The 18,094-nt window shown below is 34.4% G+C and overlaps 1 protein-coding gene across 1 annotated transcript in view; it reads right to left on the bottom strand.

Annotated features, from left to right (window-relative positions):
- Positions 1-18,094, bottom strand: part of LOC148940051 (aconitate hydratase, mitochondrial-like) — a 127,465-nt gene that overhangs the window by 31,891 nt on the left and 77,480 nt on the right. The window contains exons 11-13 of the mRNA XM_089106516.1: positions 17,791-17,909; positions 14,411-14,616; positions 7,491-7,588 (exon numbers count right to left, since the gene is read on the bottom strand). Of these exons, the coding sequence (XP_088962642.1) occupies positions 7,491-7,588; positions 14,411-14,616; positions 17,791-17,909 (423 nt within the window). The remainder of the gene's footprint in view (positions 1-7,490; positions 7,589-14,410; positions 14,617-17,790; positions 17,910-18,094) is intronic.

Genomic DNA, 18,094 nt, shown 5'->3' with positions numbered 1-18,094 from the left:
GTTATTCCTAACCAAATTGAAACCTAAGATTGATAATTTGCTGTCAATTCATCAAGTCCATCCTTCTCATTAACATATGACTATTTTGTAATTGTTATTGTAGGAATATAGAACTTAATTTACGTTATTAATTAAAAGTGCAATAATTACATATTTGAATAAATACAACACAAGAAAGTATACTTTTTTTCAGACCGATTATTTCTAAAAAAAAATAAGTGAGAATTTATTGGTTCCTTGTGCTGTGAGTAGGTGTCAAAAAATTAAGTTGAATGGACACAATTTTTTGATTCGTCAATCTTACATTTTGACAAACACTCACTGCACAATCAGTTTATTAATCAACCAATCAATTTTCACTTTTTTTTCTCGAAAATTGTTAATTCATGGTTGGAAACAAATTTCCAATGGTAGATCTGATCTTCACATTTTTGTCGAGTTTTGGAAATGTGGTAGAAATGTAGCTGAAGGGGGTCCACCGGAACAAGCAAAATTTTTGAAGTGGTCTATGAGAAAAAAAAGTTTGAGAACCTCTGCTCTAGAGTAAGATTCTCTGATATGCTAACTCTGAAGGTACGATTTCCATTAGGATTACTCGACCTTGATGGGGTGTTCCTCGTCTTTTCAAAAATTAGGCATATTCTCTCAGGCTCGTAGCTTCTGGTGGGTAACATTAAACTTGATGGACTTTATATATTTGGAGTCAGCATAAAAATCCAATTCGTTTGGTGTATTAATTTTTATCAAATTACCTTTTTTAGAGTTTCGGTTACAATTAGGCCGAGTCGCTCCTTACTTACAGTTTGTTACATGAACTGTTTGACAAAATGAAGGCTTAATTAATTGCGAGTGAGCATATATCTCTTCCAGAAAATCTTTTGTATCCGAAAAGCAGTTTGACGTTTTAGTTTGTTTTAACTATTTATGATTGGAAACCTATTTGCATCTGAATTAAGAATTGATGTAGTAAAACGATAAGTGCTGAAACAACAAATTACGGTAACCAATTACTATTGAATTAACCCCGAAATTATGCATCCCTTCTATTAACAATATGTCCACCTAGTTTTCCAATTAACTCGCTTGCTTTTCTTAGAGCGGAACAATTTCCCTTTTCAAGCAAATGCGCAAACAAAAATCAAGTAGACAGTAAATTCATATTGAAACGTCACATCTTTTCGCCACTTTCCAAATACGATTCCTAAATTATAGGAGAAAGGGAGCCGTTCTCCATAGATTCGATACTTTGACTTCAATATATTACTTATCTAGACCTGACTTAGCGTTTAGGAAAAGTTTCGATATCTGCCTTTGGCATGAATGGTTTTTTTTTATGCCTACGAAAATGATTCTTTGTCAGGGTTCTTTTGAATAATTTCCTACAGATGACAGAAAGAGAAGACATACGGCTGTCAAATAAATTAAGTATATTCATTTCAGCTCAATGATGAAATATATTTGTGATTTCATAGATAACTCTTGGGACGATTTTTATATGCTGCCGTATTCGATCTAAACTACACCAGGAAGAGACATTTCTTGTGCTGCAACCAAAAATGTGCTAACTTACAAGAAAAAAAAAATGTTCAAGAAAGCAAAAAGGTACTGTTTTACTTAATGGTACACACCGCTATAGACTCTATCAAGGAGAGACAGAACGGGAGAGATGTAATAGGATGAATATATAATAGTTTATAAACAAATTTGGGCTATATATTTGCACATTAGGGAGGGGGGGGTAAGGCATAGCATATATCAAATACGTCACCTAACCTAGGTACCTTCCCCCCCCCCTAAACCCCAAAAAACAACCGTTTAAATATTGTAAAATCAATGAGAAACTACGCTTTATGTTCATAAACCATTATAACCGGGTATCTGTCTCTCCCATTTGACTAGTTTTTTTATAGAGTCTATAGCGGTGTGTACCATTAAGTAAAACAGTACCAGTAAAAATGATAAATGACTTTTATTTCCTTTCTTGTCATTATTAATTATCATTAATTAGTAGACCTACAAAAGTAATTATTCATAAGTACAAAAGAATGTGTGTTTAACTCCATAAAATATAGCAGAAACAATTGTAGCATCAAAACCATTTTTGCAGACAAAAAGGGAGACAGCGTTATAATTTTTTTTAAAACTAAACATCCATGAACATATTAAGAATAAAATAATATGTTGAAAATCCAACTAGACTAATCGATCTCTCACTGTTTAAAGGTGGAAACGCCTGAGAAAGAGTACTTGAAAACAAGCTCTGTTCGCCGCTGCATATCTATCTAGAATCATCTCCCTTGTATTCTACATATACATATGCGGATTGTATTCTACATACGATAGGGTTCAGAAAATACATAAATCCGGTAATTAAACTGGGTAGACCGACTAGTGTATATCAGACCGCCCCATTGGGCTGGCACTGTGAAATGTGTTATCAAAAAAGTATAAAAAAAGAAGAAATAAATTGAACACAATATACGTTTTTTTCTGTTTTTTGTTTTTTTTTGCGTGTGGCCTGTACAGAAATGACCAAAATAGATATTTTCGTGATTAAAATTTGGGGATAATTTTATTCTTCTTAAGAAATTGGAAAATATTCTCTTATTTGACCTGTATTAATAGTGGAGGCAATTGCTGAAAAAGAAAATGAATCTCTTTTCGCTATAAAACCTACTAACTAAACTGGGTGAAACGAGCAGTAGTACGTCATATACTGCAAAACACATTATAAGAGAAAGAGAAAAAAAAATTCAAGGTTAAACACGAAATTTTCAGGAATAAATATTGACATGCCCAAAACAAAAGGAAATATCTCATATCATTTTTCTGAATATGAGTCAGAAAGAGACAAAGATACCCCAAGCGATCCTGTATAATTTGACTGCTCCCCTTGTGTAGCAGAAACGGTAGATTTTAAGCACTAAAGTATGTTGACAAAAATTAAATTTGCGCGTAAAGAGTGGGATTATAAGCCTGTTTACTTTTTAACTTATATTTATGTATTTTCTATCTTAGGTCCTTTTGAAAAATGACAATAAATGTATCTTTGAATTTATATTATGTTATTTTAAAAGACGTAAATTGACTATCTATCTAATAAATAAAAGCACGTTTTTTATCTCATAGAAGTTAAGGGATACACGCTACGATTGGGACAACCAAATACTTAGCGCGTCAAGCTAAAATACTAAGTCAAAATTAAGTGACAAATCGACTTGTGACAAGACAAAATTATTCAGCGACAAATTTCTAATTTTACAGGTTTGTTCCTATTTAAGTCCAAAAAAAAAGAAAAAAAAAAGTTTTTGCAAACAACTAAGAAATGTTACTTCTGCATCCATGTAGCAAGACTAAAATATAATATACACGCTTTTTGTTTTAAGAACAACTTTATAAAGCTCCAATGTAAGCAGGTTCCAGTGCAATCAAGAACTTGATCTTTTATTTATTTATTGAATGACCTTACCGAGCAAGCAAAAAAAGGGCAGCTAATAAAAAAAAAGGTCTTCCTTGTTCGTACACTTTGGTAATTAACTTTTCCTGGGTTAAAAATTGTCAGAGATAGCAGTTCTTTTTCATCAGAAATCTAACTTTCGACTGTTTCTTGTGAAAATCAAACGTAAACAAACAAGTTCTGTTCGAAAGAGAGAAAGGAGCGACTTTAAAACTTAACAAGAACCCAAATTATCCTATGCACAAGGGAGCTTTACCTCCCTCAGATATTCGCTCTTTATGCTTAAGTTTGACAAATATTTTCCTGAAAGCACATCAGAAGGCTTACATGTTTCTTATTCACCATTTACCATTGAAAACATAAAAAAAAAATTGTTGTTTAAAACAAACATTAGTAAATGTTATTCTTGTAATCAACATCCAAAATTTCATCCTCGAAGCATGGTGGCACAAGATTTTTCCAATTTTTACCAAATTACTCTTGATTAGGAGCATTCATTCTTCAAGTAATAAAGATAAAAGTGAAACTTATGTGCCCCTTGACCCATAGGATCATTCCTGTTCTTTTTAAGATTAGATACTGCTGCTTAATTTTGTTTTAAAAGGCTTGTTTTTTATTTAGTTTCTGTGTTGTTCTTTTTCAATATCGGATTTGGCATTGTCCTAAATGCCCCTGCCCTGAGAATTTGCGAGGAACTGTACCTGCCCAGTCGCCTCTTTTTGATGGTAGATTTCAACTTTGTATAATATCTCTTCCAAAATAAGAGCTCATTTAGGTATTATAGCTTTACACAAAAGAGTAGGATATTCATAAGTATTAGTGATGCAGACAACCACATAAAACGTTGTTTACCCTAAGTTCTACTTTTTATTAAAATTCTTCATAATTTAAGAACTATCGTTTCCTGTTCAAATTCCTCACTTCCGCAATAAGAGACAAGCTATCAACAACTAACCTTAGAACGATTAGTTCAAACATACTGCTCCGAATGGAGGGATTTTGAGGAATGAGCTGCACCACCCTCCATATTGATTAGAAAAATCATTGGTTGAAAGTTTTAAAATTTGAGCCAGAAAATTCTCATTGAAAGTTTTAGGCATCTCCCCCTCCCTCTAAAAATCAACAGAAAAGTATTTTCTGTACGGCTTGAAGCTTAGAACTGTATGCTCCTGTGCCAAGTGAACCCGTATGTACTTTTTTTTTTAATTAGTTTCCCAAAAATTGGACCCGAAAAAAGGACAAAAAGACTTTTCTCTCATAGTTGAAACCTACATGCATAAGTTCTTGGGCCATAATGCACACAAGATATTAGGTTGGAACAAAATTTTTTTTTATCGATTGAAACTTTATACCTGTAAGTTTTTGGACCCAATGAAAATAAAATGATTGGTTCGCTTGAAAACGGGGTCAGAAAATAAGCCCCATTTTGAACGGCTTGAAATTTACACGTGTAAGTCACACAGCCAAAAGAAATCTGATGTATAAACAAATTTTGATGCGGGGCACGGGCCCCCAAAAAGTTGACTTTTTTTCGAACGGCTCGAAATTTATCTCCCCAAGTCCTCTATAAGATATAATTGAAACAACAATTCGATCCTCTGCCCCCCCCCCCCGAAAAAAGGGGGGTCTGAACAATAGCCAAAACTGCTAAAAGTTAGGTGTTAAATAGTTTCTCTTAAAAGTTGTAAGAGGCTCTTATTCAGAAAAGCAAAATTGGGCCGAGGGGACAGGATCCCCAAAGCGGGGTCTGAAAATGGACCGAATCTTTTATTTTTCAGTTTAGAAATTAAATCTTAAAGTCAATTGACCAAGGGAACTTCCATACGAACCAAAAAATATTAAAGCTTGGTACGCCTGAAAATAGGGCCCAAAAAAGCGTCAAGTTGCTTTTTCCAAACAGCTTGAAAACTAAAAACAAAGCCGAAAATAGGGCAGAAAATGCTATGTTCTGATAAGCTTGAAATTCCAGTTATTTCCATGAGTCAAGGGAATGTTGGCTTTCGCTTCGAGTGGAAAATGTTAGGGGCTTTGAATATGGGTCAAAAATTTGTTCAGTTCTGATCAATTTGAAACTTTATCCGTAAGTCCCTTGGACAGGACACCGAAGTGTGCTAAAAAAAATTGTTAGGCCCTAAAACAGTACATTTAAAAGGGCCAAAAAACTTTTTTCGGATCGGTTTGAAAATTATATCCTTAAACCCTTGGATTAAGAAGACTCCGAATAAAGAACCCAATTACAAAAGCGTTTACTTATACACAAGGGAAAGTTTCTCGTGCAACTGAACCCTCGTCGAACTGAACTCATGCAACAGAACCCATTTACCTCAACCGTCGTTTAACTCAAGCCCTATTCGACTCAACACCATTCAACTCAACCCTTATTCAGCTCAACTCACGTGCAAATCAACCCCGTTCGACTAAACCCTCATGCAACCCAAACCCTGTTTAATTCAAATCCTCATTTAACTCAACACTTGTGCAGCTCAGTCTCCCGTCAGCTAAAATCCCGTGCAATTCAACCCTCATACAACTCAATCCCCATGCAACCCTAACCACGTTTAACCCAACCCTATTTGACTGAACACCCATTCAAATCAGCCCCTTTCAGCTAGACCCTCCTTAAATCAACAATACGAGCTAAACCTGGAAAATTTGATTCAGATCGTTTTGTCGTAAGTGATAAAAGTTGACTCGAATGAAATGATCTTTATTCATTGATTAATGCTTATGTATATACTTTTTATGCTGTTTTAATGCAAAAGTTTTCTTCCTGTTTTATATATTTGAAATTAGCAAAATTTTTCATGCCCAGGGCCCATACACAATTAGATTTCATGGTTGCAGCAATGGGGTTGATCAGTTAAATGAGGCTCGAATTGTATGGGGGGTAAGTTGAATGGAGATTAAGTTGAAAGAATGTTAAGTTAAACGGGGATGGAGTTGCGTGAGGGTTAAGTTAAATAAGGCCGAGTTAAATGAGGGTTGAATTTCATGAGGGTTGAGTTCAATGGGGGTTGAATGGCACGCGGGTTGAGTTTCACGGGGCTAAGTTGAATGAAGGTTGAGTTAAACTGGGGTTCAGTTGAACAAAGTTTCAGTTAAATGGGTTGAGTTGAGCGGAGTTCAGTTTAAAAAGGGTTCAGTTACATGCAAACCATAAGGAAACATCGAAATAAAAACGTCGGGGTATTGGGGCAAAAAAAAGAAAAAAAAAAATTTTCCCCAAACGACATGAACCTTACATCTGTAGGTCCCTGGGTCACAAAAACTTTCTAATAAAGCGTTACCTATATACTTTTAAACCAAAATCTAGCGAGGATGACTAAAAACATAAAGATTTTTTGCCCAATCTGATAAACAAGAACCGTTACCATAGCAAAATCAGCTAAAACGCAAAGTAAGGTGCAGCAACTATGACAAAATCAACAACCACCTCATTCAATATTTAAACTTGGGATCCAAAGAAACAAGCCGTCCATTTAATTTTTCTGCTTTCCCCAACACATTCATAAATAATTAGCTACCTGAAAGAAAACACCAGTTTTCAATCTCTTTCCAGAGATGAAAAACATTTCAATGCAAAAGGTCAAAGACTAAAGTCGCTAGTCAAATTACACGACTCATTTTAGTTCATCGATTGGCAGAAAACAATAATGGGAAAAGTTCTCCGCCATGATTGATAGAAATTCAAACTAGAATTCTTCTTAAGAATTTATTGATCCATAAATGTTTATTTATTCTATAATGAGCAGAAAAATGTCGGGAGTCAAATGTTTTCCTTCTTCCAAATTTAGTGACATTCCACGGCTTATGGGAATTAAAGTTGTGGCACATTTTCATCCTTTTATAGGACAAAAGGGAAAGACTTTTCCAGAAACAGTTTACATTATTCAAATTTTAATTCATGAATAAGTGATGAGAAAATTATTAACTATTCAAAAACAGACCAAGTCGAAAAAAAAAACTTACTACTTACAGCGGAGGAAGGAAAAAACACTAGCAAAGACTAACTTCCATTGCGCATGGTACTTACGTAATTAGCATATTATTTGAAATGTTTTCTAGATGACCTCTAAACTTCAGCCAGGGACCAGCCGCAGAAATGTGATCAGTAGTACACTTTCCTTTCACCTAGAAGGAAAAAAATACGATGATAATAATCTGTGCTACAATTTGTAATTTGCATTAGACAAAAGAAGGGAGAAAAAGAAGAATGACTGTACCTCACAATCGAATGCCGAAGGTACAAAAAGGGAGAAAAAAGGATGAAGGGAGAAAAAAAGAAGGACTGTACCTCACAATCGAATGCCGAAGGGAAAAAAGGGAGATGGGAGCAAAAAAGAAGAAGGGAGAAAAAGAAGAATGACTGTACCTCACAATCGAATGCCGAAGGGAGAAAAGGGAGAAGGGAGAAAAAAGGAAGAAGGGAGAAAAAGAAGAAGGACTGTGCCTCACAATCGAATGCCGAAGGGAAAAAAGGGAGAAGGGAGAAAAAAGGAAGAAGGGAGAAAAAGAAGAATGACTGTACCTCACAATCGAATGCCGAAGGAAAAAAGGGAGAAGAGAGAAAAAATGAAGAAGGGAGAAAAAGAAGAATGACTGTACCTCACAATCGAATGCCGAAGGGAAAAAAGGGAGAAGGGAGAAAAAAGGAAAAAGGGAGAAAAAGAATAATGACTGTACCTCACAATCGAATGCCAATTCTCACTGTTGGGAGTGAAAAGCGCGTTGACACACTTCAAATGGGACCTTTATCCTTCTAAGTATATCATAGCACATATATAAAAAGTGCAGTCAGTAGATTTATTAGTCACAAAGAACACATTTGAGATTGATAGGTAGTCAGAAGTACATATCGTCAATCGGGTATCAAAAGATCGTACTCCGTAATTGTAAATTTTCGGAAAAGCAAACAAAAAACCTCACAACTTTTTTAGTGCCCCCCCCCCCCTGATAACGGTAAAACAAAAACAGATTTATATACATTGATTTTACATATCAATCCGTTTTTGTTTTATGGTTATCGGAGGGAAAATAAAAAAGGTGTGAATTTTTTTGTTTGCTCTTCACAAAATTTACAATTGTGGAGATACGAACTATTGATACCCAACTGACGATATGGATAGGTTTAGCCAAATTAATAGCCCCCTCATAACCAAAGAAAATTGAAAACTTCCTTTTTCATTGAGTCCAACTAGAATAGAATGAAAAGAGTAAACGTTGTGAAGAGTAACGGCAAAAATAGTAAAGGAAAATTAAAAAAAGTAAGAGTGAAGGCAAAAAAAGTAAAGGAAAAGTAAAAAAAAGTAAGAGTGAAGGCAAACAAAAGTAACTCTAGATCTCTTAGCTTGATTTCCAAAAGAAGCAAATCGATTAGCCTGATGATGCTCATTAGATTATGAGATTCAATTTTGAGTGGTGATTTAGAATGATGTGTTCACCAGAGCTTCACACAGATTAATCAATGCAAAGCGTTTGAACTATCATAGCCCTCTGGTCCTAAATTTTATAGATTAGCATATAGAAAAGATCTAGTGAAGGTTTTTATCCTTGTAGTACACCAGTTAAGTACATTCAAGTCACATATGCTATATTCGAAAGTTAGATCACAACAGTTATGGTAAAAAGCGAGGTTACAATTTGGTTCAGTGTGAAGTCAGGAGTTAGGATAATCGTGTTTTATTCCCATTTATGAAAATATCCTTGGGTTTATTTCTGGCAGATAGAGGGAAAAAGCCTTTCTCTTAGAAACAATTTATTATTTAAAAACCGTTTAATACAATACACGAAAAATTAATAATGTCAAGAAGACAATGCAAAACCTATCGAGACTTTAATGAATTATAACCGTGTAGGAGCTTTTTTTCGACGGGGATAGATGCATTCATTTCTCCTGATCCCTCCACCTCTACGGACAAATTGGGTGTTGAAAATTACCTTCTGAGGGAAAGGGGAGAGTAACTTTTAATGTCCAAATTTTGTATGTTTTCTCAGAAATGTTCCAATCTTTTATCGTGGTAAAAAATTTTGGGTAAATTTTTCAATCTTGCATCGAGTGTTACCACAATAAATTTAACACAATTATATGAAATTGCAGCATATACAGAGTAGACTTCCTGAAACTTTAGTAAAATGTAAACAAACCCATTAACGAAGATTTGCTGCGTTATCATGACCAGAACAAACCCTATTTGTCAATGTAATGCAAATAGCTCACGAGACTCATCACACTATGCTTCTTCCTATGAGGTTCCTACTTCCATTACATCTTCTTCCCATTTCAGCGAGAACATTCTGCTTTTCGTTTGGCCAGAGCTGAATTGACAGAATTTACCATGTTGGGGAGCCTAATATCCTTCATCCGTAAATGTGACCTAAGCATCTTAACCTTTCTTTCATTTAGCCCTTTTTACCATGCTGGGGAGCCTAATATCCTTCATCCGTAAATGTGACCTAACCATCTTAACATTTCTTTCATATAGCCCTTTTTACCAAGTTGGGGAGCCTAATATCCTTTATCCGTAAATGTAACCTAACCATTTTAACCTTTCTTTCATATAGCCCTTTTTACCATGTTGGGAAGCCTAATATCCTTCATCCGTAAATGTGACCTAACCATTCTAACCTTTCTTTCATATAGCCCTTTTTACCATGTTGGGGAGCCTAAAATCCTTCATCCGTAAATGTGACCAAACCATCTTAACCTTTCTTTCATATACTCCTTTTTACCCTGTTGGGGAGCCTAATATCCTTCATCCGTAAATGTGACCTAACCATTTTAACCTTTCTTTCATATAGCGCTTTTTACCATGTTGGGGAGCCTAATATCCTTCATCCGTAAATGTGACCTAACCATCTTAACCTTTCTTTCATATAGCCCTTTTTACCATGTTGGGGAGCCAAATATCCTTAATCCGTAAATGATACCTAACCATTTTAACCTTTCTTTCATATAGCGCTTTTTACCATGTTGGGGAGCCTAATATCCTTCATCCGTAAATGTGACCTAACCATCTTAACCTTTCTTTCATATAGCCCTTTTTACCATGCTGGGGAGCCTAATATCCTTCATCCGTAAATGTGACCTAACTTTCTTAGCCTTTCTTTCATATAGCCCTTGACGGTGGAAGTGATTCATATTTTCTTTTAAAGCATATTGGTTGATACACAATCGTTCAAACAAGTAACTAAGACAATCCTTAAATAATAACCGGAAACTAACAGCCAATTTTCATCGACTTTTCGAAGCGACAAAGTTTCATCGCTATGCTTGGCAACTCTCATTAACATTTCTTCTAGTATTTTTTAAGACTATTTTTTTTTTTAGTATTCTTCAAACTAATTAGCTTTAAGCCAAATTTTCCATTCTTCCGAACTTTTTTCAAAACTGAAAAAATCCTTCTGCCTTGTCTATTCTGCTTTTTAACAACTTAACAACATCCACCCTCCTTATTACTCAATTCAATTCAATTCAAACTTTTTATGTCCTCCGAATACGAAGAGTAAAAGTTAAAAAAAATAACAACCGCGAATCAACAGGCCATAAAATTCTTTTAAACTATATAACAACAAGTACGCAACGGCCATTAATCAAACTTATCACAAAATTTAACACTTAATTCAATAATTAATAACTCAAAAAAAAAAAAAAAAAAAAACTTCATGCGCAGCTTTATATAAACTATGAGAAAAAAGAGGTAATTTGGATAAAAATTTGTTTTGCTTTTTATCCAAAACATCAACAGGGTTTTTTATTTTATACGTATTAATTAAAAAATTATTTGATTCAGATTTAGAAAAGCGGCAAAGGAACTTAGCAAAATTAAAAAATGTGGTTTTTACATGCGCAATATTACTAATTCTTAAAAACAGGAGAAGCGATGAAAAAACTAGAATCTGAGGCAGAGGGACTGTATTATATACCCGAGCCAGTGATTTCCGAGAAAGAAGATCGCGAAGACAAATTACTGCCCCGAAACTAGACGCTATTCTACTTTTAACTGCTTTAGAAATAGAAGCACGACATAGAGCTAAAGTTGATCCATAAGGCACACCAAGATATAAAAAAGATTCCAAAGTTTTTAAAATGCTATCATAAATACGAACAAAAATTTCTGAATTAACGACATGATTAGCCTTAGGACCAAGAATTAAAAACTGACACTTTTCAGGGCGAAAACGAAGTCCATGCTCACTACAAACCTTTGCTAAAAAACCTACATTTTGTTGAAGTGACTGAACTGATCGACTCAAAAGGAGTAAATCATCTGCGTAAGCAATCCACGACAGAACATAAGCTTTACCCTAAATAGAAATCAACTGAATTTGATCAAATAGCCCCGAAACAGTAATATTAAAAATCGAAGGAGAAATAATGCTTCCTTGCCTCAGCTCCCTACATAACTTAACATTATAATCACTAAACTGATTCTTCCACTTAATACGAATACGAGAGGAGCCATACCACTTTTTTTAAAACCAAAACTACTGGTATTGGGACATTATCCTTCAGAAGCGCAGTCATAGCCCAAGAATGGATAATTGAATCATACGCCGCCGCAAAATCTAACGCAAGTGTATAAACTATATCCCATTGCTTACAAAGGGATATTATTCTTGAAAGGAGGGTATGAGCAACATCCATGCTTAGACCCTTGCGGAACCCAATTTGATACAGGCCTTGGTTACAAGACTCCAAATACTTTAATAAAACTAACTCAAAAACTTTGCTAATCTGGCACGAAACAGTAATCGGCCTGTAATCAGAACATCGATTCGTATTCCCTCCTTTTTTTTGAAAGGGGTGAAGTGGTAGCACGAGAAAAGCTAGTTGGAAGAACTCCAGAAGAAAGAATAGTAATAAAAAAAAGTAGCGAGAAGAAGGATTGCTTTGGGGGATGCCCATTTTATACGGTTTGAATGTATACCATCATGATCAAAAGAATGTTTACTTTTTAGAGCTTTAATTGCTGCCGTTACATCTTCAACAGAAACAGATATTTTACTATTTGGGCGGGGCTTTGAAATTTCTTCCGATAATAAAGAGTCAAGCCGTGATTCAACTGCCGCAACACCGGATGAAAAAAGATGATTATACTGAGTTATCCAATCATCTAGTTTCAGAGAACTATTAGGATCAGGTGAACAATTATTATTACGACGTCTAGAATTAACCAAACTCCAAAGCTCATTCTTATCACTAGTAATCCTTGAACCAATTTCATCTTATATAATTTCATTATGCAAACGCAACTCAGCCCGAAAAACGGGTTTAGTTAATTTCATACCATCATAAAATGGTCCGGATCGCGGTTTTCCCGCGCAATTCCAAAGGTAACAAGCTTGAGATGCATTCTTTTGGCTTTGCTTTAAAATCAGGTTAAGGTTCCAACCTAAAACACGAGATCCACGACGGAAAGAATCAGTCGTAAATGCTTTATTAGCCCCAACTTTTAAACTACGAACAATTTCAAGGTAAAATAGATCAATATCAATTTGATCAACATCCTTAGAATAATTTACAATTATTTTAGCTAAAAGAGCATCTGATTCTTCATGATATTTGCACATTTTTTCCCGATCCCAGATCATTTTATTCACAATTAGACTAGAACAATGGATAATTTTAAAAGATGGAATTTGAGTATTTAAATGAAAAGAAAGGTATAAATGGTCACTAATAGGCATATCCAATCCAACCTGAACAGGCTGTGGCAATAACGCAGCATTTGAAACAAGCACATGGTCTAGATTAGAGCAAGAACCAGAATTATGGACATACGTAAAATCCGCATCTTTTGAAACTATAGTAAACCGAAAACCGAAAACAAAGAGCAGAGGAGCGGACATCAGAGATAGCAATGTTGCAGAATAACCTAGTTGGTAAAGCCATCCATGAAGAATAAGTCTCATAAATCGTCACCCATTTGGCCCCCTTTAGATGTGTAATATCTCTATGGTCTTTATTAACTTTTTCGTTTACTGAAAACTAGATCAATGAAATGAGTTAACAAAATTAGCTGTCTCAAAATCAAATATAAATATTGTCATTCCATATCTATTAACAATACAGGTACCGTACCCAAAAAATTAGATTCAAAAGTTTGAAAATTTTCTGTCATTATTTAAGTTAATCCGAACTTTTATTTAGTTTTGAAAAAATAGGATTTCAAAATGCGAATGTCAGACATAAAAGAAAATCAAAGCCTAAGTTTAACGTGAAGAAAACGGGGCATCGATCTGTCTTTTATTTGCAACTATATGCTTAATGAACAATATCATTTTTAAGAAACACTGACGTTTCTGAATCTATGAGTGGTGGTTGCTTTTTCTAGACATAAATCTTTCCGTGTGTATTTAGATTTCAAATACTTTTAATTTTAAATTTATGCAAAATACCTCCTATCCCATAGCAATTACAATACAGCTTTTTAGATTAATTTCCAGCTGAACCCAGATCTACTCAACTCAAAAAGGAATCACACAAAATATCCACAAAATAGCAAGAACTTATTGTAAAGCATTTTTTTTCATGGACTGCAACCTCGTGAACAAGTATTACTGTGTCAGATATTACAGATTATTTTCACTGTATCCGTCTTCATTTTCATACGAAAAGTAACATAAGTGTTTATATTTATTTTTGTATGTTTTATTTTTTAAATTCTAAAGCAAAATCGAGATAAATAACTTTTGGGATTTGTCACAAGTTTTGATATTTTAGAAAATTTTCGGGGACCAAAGCATAAATACCATCGGATACATCTGGTTCGTAAATCTTAAATTGTACAGGCCGAGTTTAGATAAGGCGTTTTCATTGAATACCTGTATTATAAAATATTTTAGAGTATATAGTACTAAATTATAAGTTAATCACTAATAAAAAGTTCTATGCGTATCGGAAATGCATGATACCACTACAATATTATGAAACAGGCAAGGGTTGAAGCATACCTTGATTAGAATCCTCATATCGTCCAAGTCTTTTCCATTCCAAGCATCAAAAGGTTTCAAAAGCTGAAGTCGCTTTGAGTTAGGATCTACATCGACATCTACAGCAGAGCCATCTTTGGGGGGAGCCTGGTATGTATCCTGACCGGGATCAAAACCACGTGCTGGCAATTCACTGGCATTTGGATCAGAGAGTTTGAACGGTTTTCCTTTGAAAAACAGAAAGTGCTTCAAATACAAATTGACATGACATATTTTCACTTAATTAAAGATAAGTTAGGCCCATAGGTACACAATGCTGAAGTTTTAGGACACCTTTATCTTCAAAGGATATGCTTTTAGTAGACATAACACAAAAATTTATTCGGATGGGGGGGGGGGGACATTGAAAAAAAAAAAAAAACAATTTATATATATAATATACTTGGATACATTTGCCTGACTTTTAGATATTTAAGATTTTGTCAAGTTTTTAATATGTTTGACAAGGGCAAATATTGGTAGTGTTTGGAAGGATATTACAAGAAAATTCCGTCAAGGTCATGCCCAAATTAGCAGGTATGACCTTGCTTTCTTTTAAGGCAGTACATTCTGCTCAGAAGTAAACTCCGATGGCAAGTACTTTTCTTTCTCAGTACTGCATGAAGCAGAAGTGGCAACGGAACTTCTTACACAAGTAATGCTATAACTAAATTGCAATATTTGCAACAGCAGAACATTTCTTTTCTTTTTTAATAATCTGGTCCAGAATAGAATTAGCAGCTTGATGATACAAGGCACTTCAAGTATTCTAATTAAAAGTGCTCAAGTACTCTATTAAGCTATAAATGAATGTTTCTTGATATCATTGTTAATCTATTTTAAATTTGCAGTTTTTACTTTATTCTTGCCAGACTACTACTACTACTACTACTACTCTCGACTAATTGCAACAACAGGCTCCCTGAGACAAACAAAGCTGCACAATCTGCTCCTCCATCCCAACTTGTTCAAAACTTCAGTTTTGAATCCCTCCCATGAAGTTCAATTTCCTTTAGATCCTTTCTCGTTATTGTTCTCCATCCTATTCGCGGATAATTTGCTCTTACATTGTAACATTTTATCTAATTATATAGCTATATTAAAATGTGATTACCACTTTATTTATTGACAAGGCATCTTCAAGGGCAATTCAAACAAGCACCAGAATTTCACGCTTATTCAGGCGCATACGCAATTATTATCGACAAGGAGCACCTGATATTTTGAGATGGGGAAGGTTAATTTTGTTGAAATTTCACAAAATAGAAGAAATACAAAAAAATTTAGGTAAATGACGCTTCGAATTGAAAATTCGAAAGGAGTTGAGAAGGGGCACAGCCCAGAGCCATTCCATGATTTTGAATGCTATTTGAAGAGCTTTAAATACAAATGTTTTAATTGCTTCTAGAATGACATACTGCTGGTTCGATTTCCACCTGTACAGTTTTTACAGCACTACTACAGTTTTAGTCCATGTTAAAGTTGAAAAAATTATTCCATAGCCCAACTTCCATTATCAGTTAGTTCTTACATTATTTCAAATAAAGGTACTTGGGGCATCGACAGTATTCTCTGGTGGGTTTCTGTGTTTTCTGATCAAAAAAAAAAGAAGTAGAAAAACTGCCATTTGTCATTCCAAAATTATTTATATTTTTTTGTTTGTTTGAAGCTTTTTATTAGCTGTGAAAACTAACCTTGACCAATTTACATAATTTCTCAAACTCATAAAATATTTTCCTACCAAACCTCTTGAATTAGATTTCTATATGAATTCCAAAAAGCGTTAATGCTAATAAGAAATTTGTAACACATAAAACATGATCGTTTTCTTCAGTTATGTTTTTCAAAGATAGTCGTTTAAAAATAGGGTAATTTTTCGCGTCTACTATTTAAGATCTTTCTGTGCTTAGAATTAAAAATTTTTGTTTATAATATTGAATATTTTGTTATTTTAACTGTGAATATCAAGCGTTCTCAGTTAAATAAAATCATATTATACATATCCCTCTTAAGCGTGTTTAAAATTTAGTATGTTTGAAGTATTAAGCTTCCTTTACGTACACAACTGCAGTAATTCAAAGACGTTGTATGCCGCAGTGTCTGCAACTGAGTTTTAAGCCGGTTTCATGCTATATATGTATTTTGTTTACGCTAGGTGGTTAAGTTATGTTATGTCAAGCATAACCTTTCATAGTTGAACTATGTCTTTTCACTTTCACATCTCGGCTGAAATAGTCCTTAAGTTAGCGAAATAATTCATAGTCCTTTCACTCTCAGCTGATGCAAAAATTCAAAAATTATCATAATCATCTTCCGAAATCATCACAATCATCATAAATAGACCATTCAAAGTTAAAAACGTGGACATGAAATAGAGATTCAAGCTCAGATTAAGCGAGGAAGGCTTTCTAGAAAAATTCTATCAACTTGTTTTCAAGATCTATAATTGGGTATACAGAAATTCCATTTTGTTGCTACAATGTTGAACTTCCATACAAAGTAACATAAGCTTATATAACGTGAAATTCTAAGTGGAGCTCTAACCTTCTTAGCCCTGCCTGCGATAGGGATAAAATTTGCTTCGTAACATAGCATAAATTATAAAGCTATGTTGATGTGAAAGGTTTTACGATGTAATATGAAAGAACCGTTATAGTTCAAGAACTGAAACAAAACACGCTGGAGTGACTGGTCCAACCTGTTTTCATTATCTCGCTTGATTATAAAAATTTATAGGAGCTCTTTTTTTTCTTTTAAGAATGCGCTATGTCCTGTTTTTTTGTTGTTGGTAGGAATTAGTTAGAATTGGAAGCTAATTAAGTCGAAATTTATTTGCCATAACTTGAAGGCCTGAAAATAAATAGTCCAACAATAATTCACAATGACCGAAAAATCCAAAATATATCTAAAAAAGTTTCCGCTCTCTCATGCAATTTATATTGTTAATTTAACACCTTTTGAATTGTCACAGCCAGGGCGTTTCCACGTTGACGGGACCAAGATGTTTTCATGATCTTACTGGACCGGCCCACATACATTCGAGAAGCAAAAGCAACAGAAACATGCTTGAACATAAGTGATATTAGACTTTCTGGATGGCAATAGCAACATGGTTGTTACAAAAAGATATCAAGGAAATTATACTTGGGATATAAGTCAAGTAGTAACAAATTTTATCCATTTAAAACACTCAATTTGGGCTTTTCTTTAATTAAAATACTTAAAAAACACCTTTAAGCACTAAATGGATTGTGTTGCGTGTCAAGTTTATTCCAGAAAAAAAAACTAGAAAATTTTAATCCTTAACATCTGTTTCACAGGACAACTGAGAACAACCCATTCATGATACCGGCCAAACTTACCATCAGATCCAGTGAGTGTGTCCCTCCTTGGATCAAAGTCTAAGGTACCGGCAATTGCTAGGGCTGTAACTAATTCTGGTGACGTAACGAAGGCATTTGTAGCCGGATTTGCATCATTCCTATAAAAAAAAAATTCATTGAACATAAAATCTATGGTCCGACCCGCAATGAGCAGATGGTGGCAATCTGGAGCCCATAAAAATAAAACTGAGTAGAAGTTAAATGCTCATAATTAAACGTTCTGTTAGATTGGATATATTACTTGGACACATGTTTTGCGACCCCATTGGCTATACTCAACGCA

The sequence above is a fragment of the Artemia sp. Qi Xiang Cuo genome, chromosome 20, assembly GCF_049724085.1.
Source record: "Artemia sp. Qi Xiang Cuo chromosome 20, ASM4972408v1, whole genome shotgun sequence".
Taxonomy (NCBI): domain Eukaryota; kingdom Metazoa; phylum Arthropoda; class Branchiopoda; order Anostraca; family Artemiidae; genus Artemia; species Artemia sp. Qi Xiang Cuo.
The sequence above is the reverse complement of the archived record's forward strand: the minus strand, read 5'-3'. Positions and strand labels throughout refer to the sequence as shown.